Source organism: Thermobia domestica, chromosome 15 (genome assembly GCF_964235325.1).
Source record: "Thermobia domestica chromosome 15, izTheDome1.hap1.1, whole genome shotgun sequence".
Lineage (NCBI taxonomy): Eukaryota > Metazoa > Arthropoda > Insecta > Zygentoma > Lepismatidae > Thermobia > Thermobia domestica.
The window spans coordinates 54,452,396-54,475,072 of record NC_137468.1 but is presented as its reverse complement, the minus strand read 5'-3'; the positions used below and the strand labels follow the sequence as shown (position 1 = coordinate 54,475,072).

Sequence of the window (22,677 nt, the reverse complement as noted above, 5' to 3'; positions counted from 1 at the left end):
TTTATATATTTTTGAAAATGTATAGTAAACTCATGATATACCTATCTAGTCTGGGTTCTTTCTGCCACCCCTGCACCTTTTGTCTTTTAGAATCACAATGAAAGAAGATTTTTTCACTAGCGCTTGATATTTCTTCTCTGCTTGTTTGTTAAACATAAGAGTTTCATTCTGTTCTAATAAAGGAAATACTTCTATTTCGTCGTTCCGAAAAAGCTCCGAAGTAGTATCACAACTACACATTGCACGGGCAAATGGAAAAGTCTCACAGAAGTCTTTGAGACCAGATTTCTGCTTCGAGATATTACAAATAGAAGTTTCCTCTTTTTTGTTACCGTATTCAGTTCAGGCTGCAAAAGTCATTTTTTACAGTTATCTTTTACGATAGATAAGCTAGTTAATAAAACTAATAAGTCATGGTTTCGTGAAGCGCAGTCGCTACCCCTCTCGCTAAAGGTGCGAGCGGTCTCAGGTTCGATACCTGGTGAAGATATTGTAGAAGGTGTAGGTGTAGTAGCTTCTTCCACCAAGCCAGGCATCCTGAGTATTCCCTGGGTTTTCCTAATTCGCACCAGACAAATAGTGGAGTGGTACGTAACATAATTTTCCCAGGCAACTTCCTTCCTTCCTCATTCCCTTCTTCTTTCCTCAATTCCCTAGGCGCAACGTAATCGCCTAGAGACGCAATGCCTCACCCAAAACGGGCTTATCTAGGTAATAGATACCAGTAATGCGCAGAATAATAGTCCCTAAGCGATTCTAAAACTATTAAGGAACTATCGCAATCTGCAACAACAACTTCAATTCATATAACAGCTTCTTGTAGGACAACTGATACAATGAAAACTGAAAATTTCTGTGACAGGTTCAGCTTCTTCAACTTATATTTTATTTTCTTCTAAATTCATTTTGAGAATTTTATATAATACATCGTTTGTTATTTTGATCTGAAAGGAACTCGTCTTGTGTAGTGGTAGTAATAATCATATATTAATCCACTGCAACAGCAGTTGACCTCATTCTACTTGCTCGTCTTACTTGTTCGTATATTTTAGTGACGCCGGCATCCGTCAAAAATTACGGTGTAAGTTACATTGGAATGATATATGACACACACATAATTGCAATAGCTTATTTCTGTTTAAACAGGAATTGATCCAGTTTCAGCATTGAGTTCCCAATATTTTGGGTGCCTACTGCAGCTTCACAATGTGAAACAGGACAAACATTCTTCGTTATTTTTATTAATTTTATATTTTCACATCTTCTTCTAGTATTATATTGAGTTTTCACTTAGATTCTGCAGTAAGAGTAAACCCATCTTCTTATAAATACACTTAACCTCATATTCTTCTATCGAAGTATCATACCATATGAAATCTTTTTTTTTCTATTTTATTTTCTACATACCAGTATGATTCAAAAATTACCTACACTTTTGCTATAATACATTCTTAAGATTGTCATACTATCTTCTAGAACTAGTGCAATAGTGGTTATAGGTCAGAAATTTCATCCCGATAGCATCATTTGCCTTCCGGCTAATACAGTGTAAACACGTCCTCTTCGTTAGCAGTTTACACCAAGGAGGATCAACAAGCAGTGATCCGATTTTTCTCGTCTAATGGTCCCAAAATTTATCATAGACATTCCACACGATACGGAGACAGTACTTTATCACGTAAAAGTGATATTTTTCTTGAATCTAGAAGTTTAAAAAATGGCCGGACAAATATGATGCACGGAGAGGGAGCTGGACACCCGTCAACCTCCACCAAGGACGACAAGATTCAGCAGGCTCCAGAAATGGTTCTGGCGAGTAGGTGAGGCTATTGAATTACTAGCATCTTTGAGAATTAATCATGGTGTAGTTATTGATTTTCCAGATTTAGAAATGCTAGAAGCGGTGTAAAAGTGAGTCGCGACCAACAGAAACCTTCTCCTTGGAAGAAATATGCAAGCTTGTGCTCCGTTAGGCCAAGTGCATTGGCAAGGGACGTGACTTTGTAGAAAAATGATATACATGCTGAACCTCTATTTTTCTGTAATAAACTGTAGAATGAAATATGTATATAATTTTTGACTCGCCCTTGTATGCACTACGTATATAGGATAGAGCTGTAAAGAAATTTGTAGAACATTCTTTCCAGTTTAATTTCCTTTTATCGTGTTTTCTTGATTCTCACCTCATTTTTTTAGTTCATAATAAATATAGCGACGGAGGATTTCGATGATCTCACAGTTGTATTCTCTCGAGATACTGAAAAAAAATTCTGTAAATGATTTCATAGCACAGAGATAACGATAATAATCGTCAGAAATTTTACTGTAGATGCTGACATGACAGTACAAAGGGTTGTAGAAAACCTGTCTAATCTCCAATTAAGCTACTACGTCAATAACTTCTCAAGTAAATGGTGTTTGTTATCTGATTATGTAATATAAGGTAGAGTGTTTTTGTAAAAGATGTGTTCTTTGTTCCTTGTTTGCTGGGCTCTAATTCAATGTATATGATTAGATACATTTTCTTTGGTTTTGTTTGAGATTATTGATCCATTGAATCTAATAATTAATGAGTATATATATATATATCGAAAAGGCTTGAAAGCCATTGATCTGTATGTGCGAAAATGAGAATGTTTTATCTTATGAAGATGCAAAAGTGGATTAAGAGATCCAGTTTGGGCCACGAACACTTTTCATTGTGTATCTTGAATCTACATCGCAAGAACCAATAAGAGAACTTCAAATAAGATTACCTCTTTCTGCACTTCGAAACATTTTTTCCCTTTTCAATAATTTGTCATGAGTATGCGAATATTTTTAACTATTTTCGTTGTAGTAGCTGTTAAAACTAGTTATAATTTTTGAAACGTTAATGATATTTAATAAAATATTTGAATTAATTATGGATCAAATCTTTTAATCCTGAAGTTGTTTGAATTGAGTGCCAATCGTCCAAAAAGTACTGTTGTATATACTATATTGTTTCTAACAAGGTTTGTTTCTAAAATTTAAGAAATTCAAAGATACGTTCTAACATGTCCAAATCAGGAGTGGATTTTTTATACAGAAGTAAGGTTATTATTTTTTCTTTCGTGTTCTTCTCGCAGGCAAATTTATAACAGATACGGAAAGAATTGTTTACTATTGAGTTTGGAAGTTATCGAATTCATATGGAAATCGGCTCTTCTGTTTCCAAGCTAATTAGAGAAAATGTTATTTGGTGTAAGCCTATGTGGACTCAGTTCGGACTATTAGAGCCCGTCTAACCCAGGCTAACATTTTGATATTTATTCATCCTATCTTCTTCTTAACCTTAATAAAGTTCCCTTTTCCAAATGTTTTCCTCCTAGATCTCTGTATCTTTCTTAAGATTAGTTATTGTTAATAACGTATCCTAGCTATCTTAAACATTACCGTAGACGTTTCATGCTAATAACTCCAAGTGCTTATTTATTGCTGGCTAAATATAAGACATTCTAACATCATGCTCGCCTGTACTCGCTATGGGAAGAAAAACTTTTTTCTTCTTATAATAAATCAAAATATACAAGTCAAATTGTCTTCTGATGGTTTAAATTATATTATCTTAATGAGCTATAATACACTAGTAGCCATACAGTCATACAGCGTAAGAGTAGCAATATTACACAGGTGTCTAAACATAGAACCATTTGATATTTCATTACATTAAACTTTACATTTTTGTTACAATTCGACCAATGAATACATACAAAGCATAACGTGTCCAAGGAATCCCCTTTGGATGTCCCATTGATCCCATAACGGCCCAGGGACATTTACACTCGTGGTACAAGGATAATTCTAAAGCTATGCAATTCCCTTGGATTTTAACGAGATGTGCCTAGTACGGGATAATATTTGGATGCCCGAAAGTCGTAAGACACGGGTTCGGTTCTTGGCAGGAGCTCATGTGGTTCGGATTCGCCGTTAAGCTGTAGTTCACTCCTCATATAGCTTGGCAGCTGAAGAAGACGCTAAACGCCAAAATTCAATTAAACTCGATGTCCAAAAGTCGCCCATAAATATCCCATAAAGAGCCCAAGAATCTCCGTCCCGGGACACAATGAGACATCACAATTTACACGAAATGTCCATTGAATGTTCCTTGCATTATGTGGATCGTAGATTATCTAATCCAACGTAACATATTTTCCAGATGACCCACTGAATCATATGTTAAAAAATCCAGCATAATAAGAAATGTTGACCTAAAAAAGTAAATTAACCAATAATTGCTAACACTATTGTAGTTAGTGCTAGTTGATATTTCACCATTGTATATTACTTGAATAAGGCTAAGTTTACTAGATTACCCATATTATACCAGGTATCATCCATTTTAGGCTCTTTTTTTTTCAAGTTTAATTATCTCTAAAGTGCTAAAGAAAATCGCCTGTATGTGTGACTGAAGCAAAGTAATTGTTCTTCTTCATCTCCAGAAATCAGGAGGATAAAGTTCGTGAGAACCTTTGCTTGCTTTATACAATTCATTGTAACTTAATTCACCTATCTCCATATTTAAGTATTTAATGTCCCTGCTCCAAAAATGTTTATGAACTCTCCCTTATTTGTTCGTTTTCAATGTCCATCTAAATAAGACGAATGTGTGTGCCTACGTTGAACCAGCAGAAATGAGGTTAAGCATACAAAACTAAACGCAGGGATTACGCTGGCAACCAATAAGTTACAAGCCTGGCCTCCCTTTAGCAGCCAGTCGCGTCGTAACCAGTAAACTTGGTAGCGCTCTGGTACCAACATTGTTTCTAATATACATCTCTCCCGTAATTTCTCTCCTGTGAACAGGCTCTTTTTCCAGGATATCATACTTTTACCTCAATTCTTTTAATATGAGGCCCCTTGAAATTTCCCGGTCTGGATCAGCCTCTGTAGACCGTGCATAAATACGAGCTTGATTTCGCCTACTCCCTTCTAGACTTTGTCTAGTGTATTCATAATACCAGTCCAAAGTTATATATAAATTGCAGTTTATTACTTGATATGAATAGTCATTTCTTCACATCTTCAGTGAACCTATAGTCATTAGATCAGTACAAGAACCGGTATATAAATTTTAATATTAACAAAACGAAATTTGGTTCCTTCTGTATTTTCGAAGTATCCTTAGTGTATGTGTTAGAGTATGAAAATTATAAACGTAAAGACTGATAGAATTGAGACAAAGTTCAGTAGACGGGTGAGAGAAGTATCACGAATAATAACACTGGAACACTGGAACACTGGCATTATTATGTTTGAAACGTCAAACACAAAACTAATTATTATGATTGTATCGTATTTAAGACATACTTCCTGAACAAAATTAAAGTTGGCAAAAAAAAAAAATACCTTTATAGCACCTCATGTGAAAAGTAGACTACGTCACAAAAATCACACAAAAATATTTTATTCAATATCTCCCCCTTTTTTAACATTTGATAATATACAGTAACCTAGTAAAGCATAACATAACGAAGTTGAAATATGCTTTTTCATTTTATGAACGAAACTGAAGTATTATTCATATTTCAAATACCGTTTTATTTGAAAAACAAGAAAACCTGGTGACAGTAGAATTAAAGTCCTTAATGCACAATCCTAAATCTATCATACTGTATTTCTAAATTGACGTTGCCAATCATGTCCAAAACATTGAGTAACTAAAATAGATCCAAGCGAGAACCATGTATCCGACTGACAATATTAATTCTCACTAACTCATACACATACACTTGGCATATTAATAATCTATAATGCATTGATCCTACATGATATTCCTGTTTAAATAATTATTTAATGATAACATCGATCAATGAAATGGCGATAATAAATATTAATGATGTTCTCTTTAAATTATAGAGATCTTTCATTTTAATCAGTTAGTGTTTGTTTTCGTGCAAGTACACTTTTTTTGTTATGAATTCATGATAGCGTAATTTCTATTGCTTTAAAGTTGCAATAGGGGAGAAGAAAGTATGGTAATCATGATAAAAATGAATTTCAGATTTCCGTGAATTTACATCTTTTGTAGGTCCTACATACCGAAAAAGTGATTATTTAAATTCCATCCATTCATTCCTTGTGACATACAGTTTATTGTCCACTCATATAGAGGCCACATTTGTTCAACGTATCCTAATTAAAGTTAAGGTTTTCGTGACTTCCCCAGAAGGAATTTCCTAATTTTATTTCTACTTCCAAAGATAAGGGTAAAAATTGAAAAAAATAATTTTACGTTAGTTTGTAGAAAATGGTTCCATGATTTTGTTCACTTTTCATAAAGCAATGCTTCATTAACAACGTTTTAATATAGTAGTGAGCTATTTTTCCAAAAAAAACATTCACAAAGGGTTTCTTACACTTAAGGATGGACTCGTTTTCGGCGATTTTCTCAAAAAAAAACTAAGCATTCTATTTTCCTTATATTTCGTGCCATAAATATTTTTTAAAGAAAAATCCACAACAGATACTTTATGTTGGAGGTGAGTTTCCGTAGGACAAAGTTTTCCGAAAATACCTATTATAATAATTTTGTTTATATTTTGTAACAAATATTCCCGTTAGAACTCTGGCTTGAAAAGATTATTTTTAATACATCAAAGTTACAAAGTTTAGTGTGGTAACTTGTACCTTTATTTGTAAAAAAAAAAAAAAAAAAAAAAAAAGCATTACATCATGACATTAGACATGAAAGGCGTGTTACTGAAAGTTTCGCATAGACCTATTTTAATCTGGCTTTCTTAACTGCTGATTCTTATGGCTTAAACCACGTAACTCCTTAATTACCGCCAATATTGAACTAACATTCTTAAAGCTATCTGCTTCCAACAAGAAACAACTTAGAAATCTGTTAATCACTTTAGCTGGGTTATATATACGCTTCTACCTAGGTATACCACACTAAGAAAAATGCATTATCTGGATAGCGATATATTGTACAAATATACATTATCCTTATGTTTGTGCGGAGCATGCATTATCCATATACTACATACGTACTGTCTTGCCTTTTTCCAGTATAAATGTTACATCATGCAGTATTAGGATGTCTGACACTTAACAGTCTTCCGTATATTATATACGTATACGTATGTTACACACCTCAGCTATATGTTATATATGTTTATACTTATATATTATGTTATATATATGTCTATCTATATGTGGGATCCTTACAGCTTATATAGTTCTTTCTTTTCATACGGAAAATACCTGTAGATGGAACAGTTATACGAAAGTATTATAAAACATGCGTTTTCAGCTACACGTTTGCTGCAGGGTTACACATAGTCGTACTGAAGTCCAAAAACTACAGGATTTACGCAAGTAACGTACGTTTTTACGTCCACCATATATGTTGTTTTATTTCTGTGCAAAAAATATAACATTACGTAGAATTTAAATAAGTTTTTATACTTTGACCATACCAGACATTCTATCATAATATTTGTTTATTTGAATTCTTCTTTGAATTGCTCTATTAGAGACAAAGCAACGGAAATTGACTTAATGTTTACATACGCTGTTTCAATAAAAACTTGACAACCATTCTCTGTTTAAAATGCTATGAGTTGATTTTCAGCAACGAGGCTATATGAGACGGGACCTACTGATTAACGTGGAATTCATACCACATGAGCTGCCAGTAATCGAACCCACGTCTCCTGCGCCAAAGGCGCGTACGGTAACCGCTTAGCCACGAAGGAGCTCTTTAAAATGCTATATTCATACAATCCAGGTGAAATGGTTTAGTATTTTGACTTAAAGATTACAAGTAGACAAAGAATGTTTGCATTTGTTTAATTCACTTTTATTACATGCCTTTTAACAGAGGTGCTTGGACAGGTTTTTGAAACTCAGCTGTGTATTGTACTCAGAAAAGAAGTACAAGAAAGACCGAAATATTTTGAATGACGCAATTAATCAATTCCAAGCTACGCCCGTGACAGATGCATCATATCAGGAAGGCAGGATGTAATTGTTTCCTTAAGTTTGACAAACACATGCTTTTTAATCAATTGTATATTATGATACTAATTATAAACGTGACATTCTTATGTTGGTATACAATTCTGCCTTCCCGTTCCCCCATAGCAAAATCTAAAAATATGCTACTGTTCCGCGTTATGTAATAGCGTGTAGTACAAAGTCCACTTACAATTGATTTGAAACAAAATTCTCCATCAAATGAGAAAATAATATTTTTTTATAAAGTATGTAATTCAAAAAATTCTTTTAAACGTAGTATAACAGTTCTAAAAGAAAAAAGTATGTATTTCTTCATTGTTCTATACTAGCAGCGTTCACCCCGCTTCGCTGCGGTCACCCCGGAACGCAATAAACTTTGTTACTTAGATAATTTTTACTTTTTCGCTTTCAAGTGATATGATAAAAACCATAGAAGATTGCAGTAAATGTTAACATTATATCGCCTGTCATTTATGTTAACCCGCCGAGTGACACGGTCATGCGGGTTGCATATAAATACGTTTATTTTTACCTATGATGAACTAACAAAGGATTTGTACGTTATGGACACTTGAATGGTCAATTATCTCAAGACACTGGTAATTAAAAATTAAAGTGATATGATAAAAACCATCTAGGGTCCAAATCCTAATAACCCCCCAAAAATGAAAGAAATTGGTTCAGCCGTATTAGCGTGATGAGGGAACAAAGGATTTGTGCGTTCTCTTTTATATATAAGATTATAAAATTGAAAATGACATTGTTTGTGACTCTTAATCTGTTGAACCATCCGACCGATCTCGATCAAATTTTCAACATTCATGAGGTTCGGGTCTGGAGAGCTCGCTTCCACTTTGATGATGTAACTGTGATAAATAAAACTTAATAACTCTTGCCCCAAATGACCAATTTCGATCAAATTTTCAACATAGATGAGGTTCGTGCCTGGGATGTTTTTTATTATCTCATTTTCACGGTAGAACTTAAGGAGGGGCACGGGAGGAGAGGAATTATATAAAAATGAATTAAACTTAATAAATCTTGAACCACAAAACCAATCTCGATGAAACTTTCCACGCAGATAAGGTTGTAGCCTGGATGTTTTCATCATTTCACTTTGACGATGCAACATAGGGGGGGAGGGGGCATAAATACATTTAAAAAATGAAAATGACCGTCTTCGTGACTTCATCACTCTTAAACTACCCGACCGATCTCGATCAAATTTTCAGCATGGATGAGATTAAAACGTAACATGGTTTTTATCAGATCATTTCGATGATGCATCTTAGGAGATGGGAAGGAGGGGAGATATTTTAAAATGATGAAAAATGACTGATATTAGTGTTGAATCTATAGTTTACGGGATCGCTGAGTTGAACAATGACACTTCCGATCCCGTTTACGTCCAAATTCAACCGCGCAACTTGGGGAGGGGAGGGGGGAAATACATAAAAATGATTAAAAATGAACGATATAACGATATTAGTGTCGAATCCATAGTTTTCTGGTTCGCTGAGATGAACAGTGACACTTTCGATGCCATGCCCATGGGAGAGAGGGATATATATATATATATATATATATATATATATATATATATATATATATATATATATATATATATATATATATAATCATCGGAAGTGACAGAAATTAATCCCGAATCCGTGGTTTTCTTGGTCGCTGTCATGAACAGTTACACCTCCGATGCTGTTTAGATCCAAATTCAGCCACGCACCATGAGGAGGAAGATGGGGAAGAAATATAAAATTGATCGAATCAGAAAGCGCTTTAGTAATAGTAAAATGTGACTGACTAACGAAACATATTATTTTTTTTTTAATTTTACCCAGCGAAGCGGGTAATTCGTGCTAGTTGTACATAAAAATTGAATATTTCCGGTTTACATTCCCTGTATATCAAAGAAGATGTATGATTAGTGAATGTGAATAATTATGAAACGAATTGATTGAATGAGACTGTCGAAGGAAACGGAAGAACCCTGAGAAAACCCACGGACATCATGTTGTGCGCTAGGGACTAACATTTTCTAGGATCGAACCAGCGACCCTTCGCACTAGCGTTTTACACATTCTTCAATTGTAGTTAATATCATCACAAGTCTTTACTTTAGTCATTAAATGATTGAGCTTTGCGTTTCCTTTAGCACCGAGGCTATATGAGACATGAACTTATAGTTTAAAGTGGAATTCAAACCACCAAATTTGTTAAAATTTCAATGCTCTTCTACCAAAAATCGAACCAGAATCCCCGTACATCAAAGTCTTCCGCAGTGGCCACTAGACCAACGGAAGAGCAATACTTGACTCAGTTTATACCGTATTATCGTTTATTTATGTGTACGTACCTATTGCTTTTTAGTTATTTTTTATAAACTGAATTGTTAAACCAATCACCAATTCGTACATACGTGGAAAATAATACTATTAATAACAGAAACGCACCAGAACAAAATAAAAACGCATTATGTAATGTGTTCCTATATGGTCATGGTTCTTACATATTTTCACTGGTAGATCAACGCCTTTTATATATGAAACCCTTCTATCTACTTGAATATGCGGGTTGTATATCCGTTAGGGAAAATAGGTGCTACAGTATCTTTATCAAACCGCATTTTGATCCAGAGGAAGACACCACTAAAGTTCTAACAAGAATGTTCTCTCAAAGCTTGACATCGCTTTATTTTATTTATATACTACTGCTCTCGTATTTACTCGAATCACTTCATTATTATTCATTCTTAATTTTGTCCTTTCATCTCACTACCATTCCCATCGCAATGTCTTTACCTCAAAAACACGCAATTTCTGTTCCTGTCTTCTTCGAGGTCCAATATTAAACTCTGTATTATATGGCAGTTTTCGCCATTGTTTTGTAAACGTTTCCTTTGAGGCGTGTTACTAACTTACGATTACACAATGCTCTTGGCGCTTGGTCCAACCGCTGCTATTTCTGCTGTTTATATCTTCTCATTTTTCTGCATATTTCAGCAGTATTAATCCCAAGTACTTGGTTTTCTTTGTCGCTCCCACTTATTCTTCGTCCAGTTGAATTCTTGTATTTTCGATTATATTTATGATGAATGAGCGATGTAAATATTGCGTCTTAGTTTTACTAAGTTCTAAGTCCTTTGCTCCCCAATGCTTGTCTCTAAGTTTCTAATTTATCTTGGAGTACTGCCTTGGTCTCACTTAATAGTACGTTGTTATCCGAAAAGAGCACATTCCAAGTTGCTAACACTTGGACATCCTTTGTAAGCTCGTACATCACAACTAGTGCTCTCAAACGGGTCGGGTTGACCCGACCCGACACGACTCGGATCGGGTCAGGTCAGGTCGGGTTACGGGTCGGGTTGTCAGGTCAGGTTGTCGGGTCGGATCAGTCGGGTCAGCTCGGGTCTGGTTGTCGGGTCAGGCTACTCGGGTCGGATTGTCGGGTCGGGTCAATCAAGTCAGCTCGGGTCGGGTTGTCGGGTCGGGTTGTCGGGTCGGGTCAATCGGGTCAGCTCGGGTCGGGTTGTCGGGTCAGGTCAATCAGGTCGGATCACGGGTCGGGTCAGTCGGGTCGGGTTGGGTTGGTCTTCAACCCTACCCGACCCGACCCGTTGAGAGCACTAATCACAACTACAGAAGGATATGGGCTAAGAGTACACTCCTGATGAAGTTCCTCTTTAACTGCGAACTCTTCTGTTGTTCTACACGCCCTCTTCATTTCTGTCCTGCATCCATCATACATATCTTGAATTATACAGACGTGTGTTTGTAATATGCTTGTTCTTCAGTGTCCATCAAATAAAGTACTGTTGCATTCTATCAAACACTTCCTTTAAGTCGATAAAATTCATATGGAGGTCCTTCTGGTAGTTTCTGTAATTTTCTATTAGCATCTTAAGTGCATAATAATAATAATAATAATAATAATAATAATAATAATAATAATAATAATAATAATAATAATAATAATAATAATAATAATAATAAAATTTATTATTATTATTATTATTATTATTATTATTATTATTATTATTATTATTATTATTATTATTATTATTATTATTATTATTATTATTATTATTATTATAATGAGAAACAACGTGGAATACTCTTTCCAAATTCATGCATGTTTAAATATATCGTCATACGTATTCTGTCATTATTGGCAGTTCACTTACTGCAACTTAGGAGCTTCCATGCTCCACTGTCTTCCGCTTACCTCTTCGTCTTCGCGTACAATTTTTCTGTTTTGATATCGTCTATGAATTGCAGCTTCCTTCACCCCAGAGCCGTAACTTGTGGGAGGCAGCTGTACCCCAGGGAAGCTCCCCGCCGTTCGAGAGGGGCCCATTTTAAGACAAAATTTTCTTACTCCATATACGATTATATACATAAAATTATAAATGAAGCATCAAACATGTTCACTATTTAGAAAAACGTCTACTATTAGGGGCCCTAGAAATAATATTTATTCGTATGGCTTTGAGATTTGGCAATATTGTCACCTTAATTAATTTGTCATGTATGGAACGGGCCCCGTGGCGTAACTAACGACCCTGCAGACTTTGCCGTGCGGGAGGGCCCACAAACTCCGGGGAACCCATAAAGAGTAAGAGAAAGATTGAAAAAAGAAGGAGCACAAGAATTCGAAAAATAACTTTTCTGGGGGGTCCAAATACCCGTATTAATGCTTGCCTCTCCAGAAAGAAATTAAGTTACGGCGCTGCTTCAACCCTCCTCCTTTTCCCTGCCGTCATACCCTCTAACACGTCCCTCATGATACAGTTCCTTCTTAGCCAATGTCCCAAACGGATTCTCCTTCTCTTCTTAACAATATCTAATTTTGTTCTTTTCTCGTACATCATTTCTAACACCCTCTCATTCGTTTTTCGTTCGACCCAACGAACATACCATATACACCAAATACATTGTGGCTTTGTATGTCCATAGAGGCAGGCTTTGTTGACTTCAAACAGGAGTCTGAAACGAAAGATATTTTTTAAAAAGTTCTTCAATAGAAGCACCATTGTTTGTCACGTACCTATCTAATTGATGATGCTTACAAGTTGAATGTGCGTCATTGGTAAAAGTATGATTGTTACTTTTAAAAGACATCAAATAACAACTGATACGTGTTAATTAATAGTAAATAATTTTCACATACAACTCACAAATAAATACATTTTAATAAAAAAAATTCAGATGAATTGAAATATCAAGTGCAATAACTTACGGAAACGTTTTCAAAGTGTGCAGTACTATCATTTATTGAAAACACCTAATAAATCTTTATAGGGGAATAATAAGAATGTATAACGTGCCAGAAAAACGTAAGATCTACAATCCTAAATTAAAGTGATATTACGTAAAAGTAATTTATTGAAGCAGGAAAATTTGCAAGTAAATTAATACAATTGATGCAGGAAAATTTGCAAGTAAATTAATATATTTTCTTGTAATGCTTGTTATATACAGAATTAAATCAACATCTTTGCAGTGGAATTTCCAAATTCCTTAGAAATTAAGTATTTAGATCAATGTATTTTCAATAAAGATGAATTTTGCAATGAATATGATCACGTGAAAACTGTAAATGACCTTCACATTTGAATCAGAATTAAATTCAAGGAGGTCAGAAAGACGTCACCAATTCAATGGAATGAGACATCTCTTAGCCAAAAATAAAATAAAAAACTCAGATAAATTTGTGTTAGGTGTTTACCGTTTAGTGTAAACTGTGGTAACATTAGCTTAGACTAAGGTGCCAGACGTCTCATTTTTAACGAAATTGACCTTATTATTATCTTTTTAGAAAGTCACTTAATGTCTCATGAAAAATGCGAACGACACGCAAAATATATCTAAAAAAGGAAGGAAGTATTCTGCTTTTGGTTCCTAGTTATGTAGCATAACTTTTACGTTTTCTTAAACCTCATACTTGTCTTCGTTTTGAAAGATTTCTAAAGTTTGCAAAATAGTTTCCTACTTTTCGACATATGGCTCCATAGTAAACTCCACTCTTGATATTCTATAAGATTTCATTAGTCGATAACAAAAATTACTTCTCTCTCGCTGCCCTAAATAACTACATAACAATGACTAACCTACATGAATTGTCGAATTACGTTAGTTTGCCGAATGTCCTTCCTTTAAAATGTTATTTTTTATTTTCTAAATATGTTCTCCTTAGCATAGAACCTAAAATTGTGAATATGGTAATTAGTTTTTTTGGTTAATCAAAAGGAATGTTTCCCTCACTAATGGCACTTGTATAGTAAACTAGCAGCGTTCACCCCGCTTCGCTGCGGTCACCCCGGAACGCAATAAACTTTGTTACTTAGATAATTTTTACTTTTTCGCTTTCAAGTGATATGATAAAAACCATAGAAGATTGCACTAATGTTAACATTATATCGCCTGTCATTTATGTTAACCCGCCCCGCTTCGCTGCGGTCATCCCGGAACGCAATAAACTTTGTTACTTAGATAATTTTTACTTTTTCGCTTTCAAGTGATTTATAGCGCCTGTCATTTATGTTAACCCGCCGAGTCACAGGGTCATGCGGGTTGCATATAAGTACGTTTATTTTTATACCTATGATGAACTAATAACAAAGGATTTGTACGTATGGACACCTGAATGGTCAATTATCTCAAGACACTGGTAATTGAAAATTAAAGTGATATGATAAAAACCATCTAGGGTCCAAATCCTAACAACCCCCCAAAAATGAAAGAAATCGGTTCAGCCGTATTAGCGTGATGAGCGGACAAAGGATTTTTTGTACGTATGAACACCTGATTGGTCAATTATCTCAAGACACTGCTAATTGAAAATTAAAGTGATATGATAAAAACCATCTAGGGTCCAAATCCTAACAACCCCCCAAAAATGAAAGAAATCGGTTCAGCCGTATTAGCGTGATGAGCGGACAAAGGATTTTGTGCGTTCTCTTTTATATATATAGATTGTGAAGATATGGCGTAATATGTGACAACTGAGCCAGTTGTATCGTTAACGAGATCATATTTTAACAAAAGAGACACTGACCAAAGCTTAAAACCCACTTTATTTTAAATTATAATTTGTAACTGTTTCGGATATCTAGCATATCCTTCTTCAGACACTATTGAAAATAAATGAAAATACAGACATATATATAAATATTGTTATGACAAAGTTTAAATTCTTTAACCGTCATATATATAGTCATTGTTATGAAAAATGAGGAGATTATATTGTTGCTAAATATTTTTAAAAAATGCATAATAGTATAATACATCTTGAAAATGAACCATGTACGCAATGTGTAATACTATATATTAATCAAATGCCAATTGAGAGAGTGAATTATATAATTAATATTGAAGTCACTCTGCAATCAAACTTATTATTCGATATTCATGTCAACAGAGTAGTTGGTGAGGCCTTTAGGAACCTTGGCTTAGTGACAAGATTAGGAAGTGATTTTTCTAAGACTAATGGCCTCAAAACACTATACTGCCTGCATAAGGACTAAGATGGAACATGTAGAGATAATATGGGTTTCTAATAGTAAGAAATATATAATCAAGATTGAAAAGTTTCAAATTGTATGTGTGCTTTCGCAAATACATTTAAAGAATAGGAATATATCCGAAATTTGAGAAGTACTAAGATCTTCTTCGTACGAAGATGAAGCAAATATTCATTATAATTACTTGAAAGCACGAGAACTCATTTCATTTTATCTTTCTTACATAAAATAATTCATATGAAATTAAATGAAATGAAATATTTGAGTTTTACGTCCCACGGTTATGCCGGTTAGGCTAAAGGAGACGGTGATGATGAGTAATGAATGAAATGGTGGAATGAAGAAAGTTGGAGGAAACGGGAGAACCCAGAGAAAACCTACGCACACGGTGTTTGTCCACCACAAAGTTCACTTGGCGGGGGCGAAATCGAACTCGGGACCCCAAGCACCAGAGGTGAACGCTCCTCTACCACTGAGCCACCGCGGCCCCAAAATAATTCATAGTGCACAATAGATTGAGAACATTTATTATCAGAAATCAAGCTTCATATCCCACATATAGCAACGGAGACCCCATAATGTCATATTCCATCTCTCAGCGCAAAGAACTTATGCATTGGATGTATCGCCTGTCAGAAAAATATTTTTTATTGTATAAATAGGATGCCACTAGGGCACCCAGAAATATACATTTTAGTTATGAACAAAATTATATTTTAAATAAATGAGCTGTATATCGTGCTATATGTATTTTGAAGTATAAAACATGTGTTTTGCTATCGTATTATTATATTGTTATATGCGTAATTGAAAGTGTACTATCATACAGTGATGAAAAGCTGTAATTACGCATTTGCCTGTTGATTTCCGAAATAAATAGGTCAACAAAATACGTGGGAACACATTCTTAGACTACAATTTCCATCTTATTAGTCTTGTGGTGCTGACTCAACACCAAAAATCTTAAACTTCAACGAGAATCTAACTTGAAACCACGCACATCAACGGTAACCATCTTGCATCACGAAATCACGTAAAACTCATGGTTCAATGTGATAACCGTCTCTTCTCATCTAAATAATTTCATTAATTATTCTTAGTGATTTATTTATGTATAAATGCCCATTTTAAGTGCATAAGAAGCCCAGAATGATTTAACAAAATATTTTAAACACGTTCTATCTTTCTTTCCAATGAAATGAAGTTATATAGTTAGATATAGCTTCAGTTCATTCTATCGAATGTGTGTCGTCTTCGTGAAGCGGATGCGTGCTTCTCACGCTTGTGGTGGGATAACACTTTCGAGCTATGAAATGCAATTACCAATGTAACAATATATTCATCTCTTCTGTAAGTAAACACACTCTCAGCATAAACATACGAGCGGAGAGTCGTGTTGATTTGAATGAGCAGCGTTTCCATTATGAAAGTCACACTTAACGTTGAGTGTAAGTTGATGTAAGAATATGAGACCATGGCATTGGGAGGGTGAGAAATACGTTTACATACACATGGGTAATTTTTGCAAAAGTTATTTTTCTGAAACTTCTTAGACTTCGAAATACGTTTATATTTAAACATAAGAAGCCTTCTAGTAGGGACGTACGCAGGAGATGGGTCCTAGGGGTCCGAACCCGCCCAAATCGGGACTTTTTTGAAAATTTTGTCTAATTTTAGGGGCAATTTTACAATTTTTAATATAATTTAGCCTGAAATTGGTTAGGACTTCCAGAAAAGCTTTGAAGCCCTCCCGAAAAAAAATACTGTGTACACTCCTGCCTTCTAGGATTAGAATTAGAAATTAATTTCTAAGATTTCGGCATCTATGGTAATGGTAGCACGTCAGGTATGAAGCATGACGTCCCTTGGTGATCACACTACCCGTGGAAAAGGAAGGAAGAAAAGATAGGGAAAGGAAGGACGCAGCATTTGCTTGGTGTGAATGAGGAAAACCCAGGAAAACCTCCCTCAGGATGACTGGTCTGAAAAAGCTTTTACACTTTTTTCGACGGAGTGTCCCCCCTGGAGTCGAACTCTGAAGTGCTCAAGCGAATGGCGAAGAAACCTTCTAGATCATCCATGTGTGTCCATCTATTGACAGCTATCAGAGCAACGAACGATGGAAGATAACGAAACATTGGCTTCTGCTATGAAATCAACACTCAATCAATAAACCCTGTCTCCGCTTTATCAATCAATTGAAACCAAGAATGGCTTAAATCTGCCGAAGCTTCCGGTTTTAATATTGATTCCCCGTGCAGTAAAAAAAAACTGTGATAGATAGTGGAGCACGGAGTTTCATGTCTGTTAGGATCACATAGTTAGATCCATCTCAATTCTTATCTTTTTTTTATTTAAACCGAAAGCGGTAAAAAAAAATCTACAGCCACTTCTGCTTTTAATCTTGGCTCCAATAGAGCGAGAATAAGGTAGACAGAAACTGTTTTTTAAATACGGATTCGATATGTCAAAAATGGATCCAATCTCTAACTTTATTGTTATGTTGAAATAGGATTGAAAGATAATAAAAATAGCCATAAATCTTGATTTCCAAGGGGAAAAGTTGGTCTGTGCGTTTACTATAGTTTTGTTCCTATATATTTCAGTTCTAATTGAGAGATAAGGAAGGAGATGGGACCAAGGGTGCCGATTTCTCTGTAAATTTGGAGGGGCCCATTCAGATGCAGAAGGCATATATGAGGATTTTAAGACAAATTACATTCAAATTATACTAAATATTGTATATTCTTAAATACAATAAGGGGACCCCACATGAGCTTTGGGGGGCCCGGGCCCCCTCGGCCCTCCCCCAGGATCAGCGCCCATGGATGGGACTATTTCTGGAAAGCTAAAACTACAGTCATGCAGTTCTATAAGATTTTCCACTCATGCGTATCATAGTTAGGAAATCTAGAAAGTAATATCTAAGTGCTAAAGGGATTTGTACCGCACTATACAATAAATGTTTATTTACTTTTATAAGTGTGATAGAATTGAAGTCTCAAAAGAAAAAAATTGAGAGGAAAAATTGATGTAGTAAACGTTCAATATATCGACGTATTTGCTTCATTAAATTCTAAGAAGAAACAAAAGGTTAGAAGTCAAGGAAATTACGTTTGTATTATTTTTATCTCTGGTGTGTCTGAAATTAGCAAGTTACTAGAACGTTCGCTAAAGTAACTCAGTATGTTCCTTTGTAATAACTGGACTAGATAAGAACTTCATTACATTTGAGTACAGAGAGTTATAGAGAGTCTTCCCACGATATTCTCACGTGTTTCGCGTTTTTAATTTTTAGAACGAATCGGAAGAATAAGGGAAGAAAAAGTTGAAGGAAAGCTTCCTAGAATGTTGTTACGTGCAAATACATTTCAAAGAATAGTTCCTACACTCACTCGGTCGTCTTTCTTTTACTTTTACATTGTTAAAGTAAATTCCTACTTTCCTAAAGGATTATATACAGTTACTTCTGTATTTTTAAATTGTTATTTGTGAATACACCAAGAAAGACACGTGTGTGAGGGATGACATTTCTATCATAGATTCGTAACATGGTTATACAGAAGATTTTAAACCGATACCGACGCATGCGTCTTAGCACTCTAGCATTCGACAAACACCGTAGAACCGTCGGTTCATATACGTTCACGCAGGTTACGATGTTTCAGCGTGCAGTTAACATTGTGGACGACACTGTACAGGGTATGCGATAAGTCCCCTTATCACTAGGTTTGATTGACTACTATAAATAATATTATCAGTGAAATTTTACTTATGGTATTGGAAGTATTACTTTCATGGTTACAGACAAAATTGTCTTGTATTTCTGCGTTCAAGGTCACCCATTGCGTTTCAATTGTGAGACCAAGACTGATTGATGTGAGTAGTTACGTTTACACGGTTGAGGAACGATTAGTGACAGGTATGCAATTGCACGAACGATCACACACAGAACGGCTTTCTGTAGAGATCGCTTTTGAAAGAACTTACCTCGTATAGCAATCCTGATTAATTGGAAGAAACGTGCGTTCAGAATGTGTCAAAGATAGAACCGCGTAGTGAATGTAATACATATGGAGAAGCATGTTGTGCCGCTGTTTAATCAATTACAATGTTCCCAACTAAATCGCTTCGTAAAAGACTAGCTGAACATAATATACTGCGTTCAACAAGGCATGGCCAGATGCATGCATATGAAAGCACTTGCATAGTCAAGCCTTGCGAACAAAATATCTAAAAATCCAATCGTCTGTTCACATTGCGTTCACTGCCTGATTCGTATACAGTTTTCCTTTGCTCATTGACTCCACATACGCATCAGTGTCATGCTGGGATGATCTGTACGCGCAGCTCCTGCCAATTTCTTAGTGCGAGCATCCGTCTTGTCGTAGCCCGTCCATGCAACCTTATTCAAACTCAGCTGCGAGTTTATCTTGCATCCCAAAACGTCGACGAGGCATATTGACAAAAAGAAAACTAACACGCGAACGTATTTTCGAAGGATGTTATTTTATATAACTATATATTATGAACTTTTAAAATTCGTTTTTCATACTTGAACTTTTCTGCTAACTGGTATCCGGTACTTTAGATATATCAAGTAGAGTTATGTTTACGGAGCAAAGTCAGTACTTTAGCTTCCAAAACGAAAGAACAATAGGAATGATATTTCAACACAGCCCATGATATTTTCATTTTCCACATTGCATTGACATTTTTATTACCACGAATTTCTTTGTTAGCTTAGGTCCCTCAATTGATTGGAAATTCAACATCTCTTTTAACTTTGAGAACATCCTATTTAAAACGTTGAATCCGAAGTGCATATACTCGTACCGTAAATCATACTCGTGCCTATCACATTCGTGGAAATATTGAAGACCATAAGCATTTCTCTAGACGACATCCTAGTAAGTTTTTATGTGGTTTCTCTGTTTACCAGAGTTCCAGTACAAGACACATTAAATTTACTCAGTGAGCACTTCCCGCCGGAGATTGTTGATTTATTCAAGATCATATTAACTTTCACATGTTTCCTCTTCGATAAACAAATGGACGGCGTTGGCATGGGGTCACCTCTCTCACCAACAGTGGCAAACTTTTTCATGGAAAGCTTCGAGCAGAAACAACTAGAATGAACACCATTAAAGCCATCGTGTTTCTATAGGTATGTTGATGATACCTCTGCCATCTGGCCTCATGGGGGAAATGCACTGCAATTGTTCCTTGAATTTCTCAACGATCAACACAGCAACATCAAGTTTACCACGGAAATAGAAACGGAAGACTGCATAACATTTCTAGACATCCTCATTCGTCGTAAAGCTGGTGGAAGTCTGGACCACAGTGTTTACAGAAAACCTACCCACACTGACCTGTATCAGCATAAATCACAGCGCAATACAGTCATCAGCACGCTTGCACTTAGAGCAAAAGCCATTTCGGACCAAGAAAGCTTCTCCAGTGAACTTGCACACCTCAAGAAGACCTTACTGCAGAATGGATACAAGGAAGATGACATTCGATTGATCCTGGAAAGGATTTTTTCCAGTAAAAAGACCACCACAGAATCTGAAGATCCAATCAACATTGCAGTCCTGCCTTACACTGGGAAACTATCTGGAAAAATTGCAAGAATCATGAAAAGACACAACATCAAAACAATACGCAGACCGCCATCAAACATCAGAAAACTACTCCGTCCAGTGAAAGACGATTTGGGTCTTAAAACACCAGGAGTATGCTGCATTCCCTACGAATGTGGGAAAACTTACATAGGACAAACAAGACGAACAATAGAACATCGATGCAAGGAGCATGACAGATACATCAAGCTGTTTTATCCGGAGAAATCAGCCCTGGCGGAACACCGTATAACGAAAGGACATAGAATTTTATTTTCTGATACTAAAATTATTTCAAAGAGCTCAAACCACTAGGATACGGTAATTAAAGAATCTCTTGCCATACTACAAAGACCCAACAATATCAACAGGGATACAGGATTTCAACTCAGCCAAACATGGACACCAGTCATAAAGAAAGCATACATGAATACGACCAATCAGCGTCAATTTATAGACCATCCAATCAGAGACACGGATTCTTAAGCTCCCCTTTTTTACCTCTCCTATATATAGTACACACGAACTGGTCTCAGTATAATCGCTCTGAAGATGAGAACGATGTCAGTTCTTGAAACGTCGGCTCTATCGTCGGACTTCACCTGGCTGATATGCCTAAAACATCGCTATAATATTCGCCGTCAGGAAAGCTTCAATTCTTATTACACAGAAAATTTTAATACTCCTTTGAGAGACCTTCTCTACATTACGCATTCACTCGCTTAAATATTTGTTCTTCATTTCATTGTTTCCAGTTTCCTGCGTGTACTACTGCTTCTCGGCTTGAATAGGCTGCCTTGCCTACCTATTAGTTGCTTCCGTGCTTCAACTATCCATGTAAAAATTTATTATAAAATAATTCATTTACGATTTCCAATAATAATAATAATAACAGATTTAGTATTTTCTATTGTTTATTTGTAGTAGGACACTCCTTTCCAGTATTGAAGCTATGTGAGATTTGAATTTACATCATAACCTGGTATCCAATCACACGTTTACGTTGTCTACGATCCCACTTAACATCTAGGCTGAGAGGCTGGAGCAAAGGACTAGTATGTACCCTAGAGGTGGCATATTTTGTATCTCTCCCTTATCTTATATACGTATTATTCAATAAATTTATTTATTGCACTAAAAAATTTCCATATGATTGAATCTGTATTAGAGATTATATGTTTTTTTCTCTCTTTTTTCTTTTAGATTGATACAGCTCCACAAAAATGTATTGTACGATGATACTTTGTATGATGAGCATTTCTTCATTTAGCGTAGAGTAAAGTCTGAAAGTTTGATAAAAAATTTAAAATTTTCTTCGTATATTGAAATGAAATTAGCAACAACAAGACATTTTTCGAAGTAGAAATATAATTATCAGAAGTTGCATTACTTTCTACGGGTGGTTCCAGAAGTATATTATAGGAAGGTTGCTACCTTTCCAAGCAAAATGTAGGGACACTGTATGCACCTATACGGGAGGAAAAGGATTTACCAGCGATTTTCGCGTAATAATAATAATAATAATAA

The 22,677-nt window shown here is 35.4% G+C and overlaps 2 protein-coding genes across 2 annotated transcripts in view; both read left to right on the top strand.

The window, feature by feature from the left end:
* The window catches only part of LOC145671032 (uncharacterized), a 762,494-nt gene that overhangs the window by 86,157 nt on the left and 653,660 nt on the right, over positions 1-22,677 (top strand). The window lies entirely within an intron of this gene.
* On the top strand, positions 1,732-22,358 carry LOC145671496 (uncharacterized). Its single transcript, XM_081740686.1, has 3 exons — positions 1,732-1,820; positions 20,694-21,397; positions 22,354-22,358. Exons 1-3 carry the CDS (start codon positions 1,732-1,734, stop codon positions 22,356-22,358), a joined length of 798 nt encoding a protein of 265 aa, XP_081596812.1.